At 35.1% G+C, this 6194-nt stretch overlaps 1 protein-coding gene across 1 annotated transcript; it reads right to left on the bottom strand.

Moving 5' to 3' along the window:
• Positions 1-3720: 3720 nt before the first annotated feature.
• Positions 3721-6171, bottom strand: LOC132720314 (uncharacterized). The gene is made up of 2 exons (XM_060704433.1): positions 5519-6171; positions 3721-4959 (listed from the first exon to the last, which is right to left on the bottom strand). Exons 1-2 carry the CDS (start codon positions 6104-6106, stop codon positions 4555-4557), a joined length of 993 nt encoding a protein of 330 aa, XP_060560416.1. The 5' UTR covers positions 6107-6171; the 3' UTR covers positions 3721-4554.
• Positions 6172-6194: the final 23 nt, after the last annotated feature.

The following is a 6194-nucleotide window of genomic DNA, read 5'->3' as shown; positions in this document are numbered from 1 at the left end:
TGGTTTACTTGAATTATTAATAAATTCGAGGGTTATATTTTATTTAGTGGCAACATGGTTTTGTACACTGGTTGTAAACATGGCATTGTGATTTGCAAGAAGAGCAAATAGCTTATTGCTAAATTCGTGGGTTATTAGGTAAATGCGTGTCAGAAATAAAAGATAAACGGATATAGATCGATTTAGTTTATGGAGAAAATGCTCTTTCATATCGCACAATTGCAAGGTAGAACTCATGTTAAGGATGATCCCCACCCTTGGACTTACTGACATATCGGGCCTTTGTGCGTCATGTGTTTTCCATCTTGAAAGAAGAGTTAAGGAACGTGTGCGCAAGATGGATCCCGCATTTGCTGGAAAGGGAGGAGGATGAAAAAGCCTCGGCCTTATCGACTAGGTTCAAAGATCGAGACCCTAGACGCCTGAGAGAAATTGTCACAGGGGATGAAAAGTGGCTTTCTTTTTTTTTGAGCCCGACAATAAACTCAGTTTCAAAATGTGGGTAGGTGCAAACAGCGATCGTCCAGTTGTCGCTCGGCGTAGCAGGAGCTTCAAAATAGTTATGCGCGCTCTATTTATTGACAGTGATGAAAAAGTGGCCTGTGTAGCTGTGCCTGAGAGAGGTAGTGTCACTGGAATATTTTACCTTGACCATGTTCTCACTGCTGTAGTTAATAACTACATAACAAAGAACCAAATGTCCGGGGTGCGCAGGATAAAATTACTCATGGTTATGCACCTGCACACAGGTCAGCCTTTGTTCAAGCTTATTTAGAGGAGCAGAGAATTGAGGTTTGGGTACATCCTGCTTATAGTCCTGCCCTCTCTCCTTAAGACCTTTGGTTAAATTCATTATACATAAAATCTTGCCTTCGCGGTCACAGGTTTAAAACATGTAGTGCCTTCGAAAGCGCTGTCTACCAATCTACCAACAGTATACCCAAAGAACAGTTCAAAAATGTTTTTTAGTCCCCTACCGGTTTACCGGAGGGGACTTTAGGTTTACCCTCCGTCTGTCTGTCCATCAGTCCGTCCGTCCACAAAACTGGATCCCACGATAACGCAAAAAGTACTGAAAATTTTTTATGAAACTTGGTATATGGATAGATGGCAGTATGGAGAAAATGTACATCTTTTTCTTTTTTTTTCCTATGTTGAAAATCCTGGTTGCTATGCAACAAATAGACTGAAAAAATGGTAAATTTTACACATAAACTGGATCCAGTGATAAGACAAAAAGTACTGGAAATATTTTTATGAAACTTGAAATATGGGTAGATGGCAGTTTGGAGATTATGCATGTCTGTTTTTTTAACCTATTTTGAGAAAAAAATGGTTGCAATGGCAACAAATGGGGTTAAAAACATGGCAAATATAACAATATTTGTGATTAGTCAAAAAAAAGCTGAAATTTTTTATAAAACTTAAAATATGGATAGATGGTAGTATGGAAATTATACACATCATTTTAATATTGACTATAGGGAGTGTATTGAGCGCTGTCATGCTTAACAATCGTCGGCAATCTCGTCAAGATTTCTTATTCTAGTTTTTAGGCTTTTTCACTATTTATAAGTTTTTTATTTCTTAAGGTATTTATTTCAAACTTCAAACAATTTTCTGGTCATCAACCACATCATATGTGACAAGGTTTTAACTCTAGCACAAAAAATAACAGAATTGCCTCCCTTGAACTTACATGAAATAAAAATGTGTTTTTTTTAATAACTTCTTTATTTCTATTAAATCAAACTTTACTGCGTACATCTCATGTAACTTAATATATTGTGTTCGTTGACCGTATAATCAGTATCTAATTGACAGGTTAATTGTACTATGTCTTCAGTCAACCGATCACACTTAAAATAATTACATTGTACAAATGTATTTCTACTAAAATATTTGAAACATAGGTGCGATAATCGTGGATTTCTTTTCGACATAGTCCATACATACAAGATTGTGCCCCTTGTAATAAAGGCATAGCATTCAAATCTGCGGCTTAAAACCTACTGATTAAGTCTCCGCTTCCATGCTATATTGGACGGAAATATACCTTCACTTATGTATATATTAATAACACCATATCATTCATACTTTTGTAGAATTGCACATATATGAGGAATAAATCCACAAGGATTTAAGGTAACAAACAAGGCGACTGTTGAAAATATGTTTAGCAAGGAATGCATCAGAAAGTCTACATAATTGTCCAAGGAATTGCAATTTTCTATGTTCGATGATAATGTCATATTTATAAGAATCTTACACCGGCTGCCGGTACAGACCGGAATATCTAGCTCGAGGGTAACTGTTTACGTCGGTAACGAGGCTCTGCCGAGTTTCCGCTAAACAGTTACCCGAGAGCTAGATATTACCGTCTGTACCAACAGCCGGTGTTTGATTCTTTTTCTTGCATATTACATGTCAATTATTTTCGGAACAGAAATTATGAAAACTGATATTCTCATTACGCACTTTTTTCTTATAGTAGCGTATGAACTTACAACTTCATTCATAACGGCAAATGACGTCATCCTAAGAACGCGATTCATTCATAAAAGGCGCGCGTCAATGACGTCATTTAAAGCATGCGACTTGTCTTACATGGGGGTGTAAGACAGAGTTTTCTAGCACCGGTGTAAACGGTAGATAATTCTGTCTGAGATGCAAGAAATAACAACGACGTCTTTAAATGCACTCAGTGCAAATTCTGTTGATGATCCAATTGTGGAAATGACTTCATGTTTTAACACAAAATCTATGAGATCTTTAGAGTAGCACAATATCTGTAGACGTAATAGAAGACCACAACTCGCAACCGTATAGCGCTTTCGAGATAATTGTAGCATCGTATATTTTCTTTAGGGTAATTAAAGCACCATGGACTGATCCCACTAAAATTTATGCTCTAAGTCAGGGTCTTTCAAATAGAAATATTTGAAATACCATGTCTAAGTTAAGTACAAGCGTCTTCAGTCGTTTTACTTGTTGAAAGAAATGAATCACAGTTCCCACCAAGATGTACACATAGTTCGATGTTTCTAAGATTTTTATATTACCAAGGTTAAGAAGTCTCTGTCACGACCATTATTTCTCCGTTCATTCAAAACCATTATAGCTCATTTTTTCTGCATTATTACTATAGTGCAACCGCTTTGAATATTCACTACAGATATCAAGCATAGACAGAATAAGACACTAAGAGCATATCGTCTGCTACGATAGGGGAGCTAACTCTTACATTGCAAACACAAATACTGAACCCACTTTTCTCTGGCTTATCTATATGCCCATTTATGTACAGGAGATACGACATCGGGGAGATTTCATCCCCTTGTCATGTGCCTTGTAATACTCTGAACCACTCTGAGAGTTTGCCCTGACATCTTACACAACTCGGCATATTTGAATAACTGGATTAAAACGGTAAAATATGTTGATGCCGCTTCAAATACATTATTAATAATGTATGGAAAAGAATAAATATCTGTGTTCGTCTTGCAATAGTCACAACTGAGTTATTTGTTATCATTTCGGAGAAAGTTTGGCGTACAATAGATTTTTTAAAGCAAGTAACTCCATTTTGTTTTCATTAGTTGGTAAGTAGGATTATTTGTTACTCTTTTACCCCAATGAAACAAGAATAAATATGAAGTCATCTTCGCATATACAAAACAAGCAAAACAGAAATATCGTCATTTCTTTAGGGATTTTATTTCTCTCTATCTTAGCTTCAGTCTAATCAATTTGTAATATGTATTACAAAAAACACCATTCTTACAATAATAACGTAAGAATATTTTAAAAACAAAATGTGCCTTTATATACAATGTGTTAGGTTTAACTTGAAAATCGTGCATATCTTCATTCATTATCTATTGCAATTATTTGTTGTCCGTCCATTTGCAATGAAAATCGGCAAACTCTGGTTATTTTGCTTTTAAAACGACACCTGAAAAAAGTTATTGTCACCCTTCCTCTTGTTTTGAAAGTCGCTCGTGAAAAAAGTATTTTTCGTTCATCTGATTGCTTTCAAAATCTCACATGGTGGAAAACGTAATTTTCGTTTTTTTAAAATAGCACATAGAAAAGTTATTTTCGTCTGTTTGCTTTGAAAGTAGCACGTGAAAAAACATCGTCAATAGAGTTTGTTTGAAAATTTCAAACACAAAAGATATCACCCATCTGTGCTTTGAAAGTTGTAAATTAATCGTTTCATAATCACATATGAGAGACACATACATAGTGCTATACTAAATCTTTTTTTTTTTCAGTGCCGTTGATCGATGTTAGAAATGACAAAGTCTCAACGTTTCTGTTCTTCAGATCCAAATAAAGAATGGGTAATTAATAATGAGTGATGAACTTGTTTTGTGTAATTCTTGCATTATTATTTTGTCATACTGCAAATGAAGTAACCTTTTTCATGTATTTATTTTGTTAGTACTAAAATTCAAGAAAAATCTTGATATCATATATACATATAATTCATTTCGAATTGAGTAAATATTATTCCTTTGTACATTAAAGAAACCAGTTGTCCTGCTTCATTCATACAAATGATGGACCTTGTTCCTTAGCCTTTTTCCAGGCCGGAAATTTGCTTTTCTTTACCGGAAGTGCAGGGATTCCACACGTGGCTAAAGGAGACTTTCCAGGCTGGTCATTCATTGCCTCGTCTGTACAAAATTCTTGAGGTGATTTATGTGTTGCGTCGTCTAAAGCTGATGTTTGTTCACTTGATCTACTTCTTGGTAATGTTAGATATGTTCGAGGAGTGTCATACAAAGAGACATCTGATGTGTCAAGAGATTTTGCAGGACTTATTGTTGATTGAAGGTCGCCTTTTGAATGTCTCCTCAGTGATGAAGGCCTCTTTGGGAGCACTGGGGGCTTCATCAAACTGTCAAAGAACTTCCTGTCGTTTCCAGTGGCTGAAGCGTTTAAATGAGCTGTCTGAAAGTAAGAAATAGATTTCCCTTCAATACTGAATAGTATTCTGCAATGGAATATGACATTCAGTTTAACTTGCTCTTTAAAATCTGTATAAGTCAGAGAAGGATAAAAGTATGTGTTAATAAGAATATTACTTTTCGGTTTGCTATTGTTGGCAAATGTTTAGAACAGACATCCAGTGTATAATAATTCAAAGGGATACATTCATGGTTTCAAATAACTATACCACTTTTTAAATTCAGACATAAATATTCACATGATATAACTTTGTTTTTACCAATAAAATCTTCGTTTTTCATACTAGTTTACTCATTTACATGTCTAAATTGCCACAATCACTAGACACTTCAATACTTTTAACTTTTATCTTTAATTACCATTCATTTAAATGGCCTCTACATGAAAAAATAGATTTAAACCAAATTTGTTTATTTTTTTCTTCGATTTTTGTTTCATTACCGTCATGCTTAACTGATCTGAGCTAGATAATGTTAATAATTATATTCCAATTTTGAATATTGGAGTGCTGATTGAAAATAAAGATAAATATTATAGATACCTTGCATACTGGAACCGAGTTGTTTCGTTTACCGCCATGAATAACCGGAATTACCACTGTGTTTGAGATACTCTCGCCTGATGGGTTACTAAAGCCAGGTTTGATCACAGTGCCCGACGCTCCAGAACATGAGTCAATGCTTTTGCATCCAATGTCCAGTTCACAAGTGCAAATTAGCTTTGTCTGATTTTTCTCAAAGATATTGTCATTTTTTTCCAAACTCACGCTGTGTTTAGAGAGACAGTCCATTAGTTTTATTTTCGCTGAATCAAAGTGTTCAGTATGTAAAGAGTTTACTGATTGAAAAACCTTCTTCCAAAGTGTTTTCTGCTCTTCTGAATTTGACTCTGGACGTATAATTTGACCGTATAGGTTATCATCTATAGCTTTTACAGACCACAAACTATCAGCAACATCCTTGATATTGATGTCCTGTTCTATTTTACAAATCACACACGTACTCTTCTGCGTACCTTTTTGCACACTACTTCTTTCTGCATCGACGAGAATTTTATGAGCAACTTCTTCATTGTAGCGTTTGACATTTTTCATAAATCCATCCAAGACGTTTAAGTCTCTTCCCTTCATGAGACTTATCAGTGCTCGTGTACGATCTTTTCTATCGCCAATGTGTTTAAATGATTCACATTCGTCTCTTGTCAGACACCCTTCAAGA

The sequence above is a fragment of the Ruditapes philippinarum genome, unplaced genomic scaffold (genome assembly GCF_026571515.1).
Source record: "Ruditapes philippinarum isolate M1 unplaced genomic scaffold, ASM2657151v2 ctg2856_1_1_1_1, whole genome shotgun sequence".
NCBI lineage: Eukaryota > Metazoa > Mollusca > Bivalvia > Venerida > Veneridae > Ruditapes > Ruditapes philippinarum.
Note: the sequence above shows the minus strand (reverse complement) of the source record. Positions and strands in the feature narration are given on the sequence as shown.

Coding starts and splice junctions, on each gene's coding strand:
- LOC132720314 (XM_060704433.1), bottom strand. CDS start 6,106: ATGAAGGGAAGAGACTTAAACGTCTTGGATGGATTTATGAAAAATGTC. Junction 4,960..5,518: donor ACTCGGTTCCAGTATGCAAG/GTATCTATAATA, acceptor TCTTACTTTCAG/ACAGCTCATTTAAACGCTTC.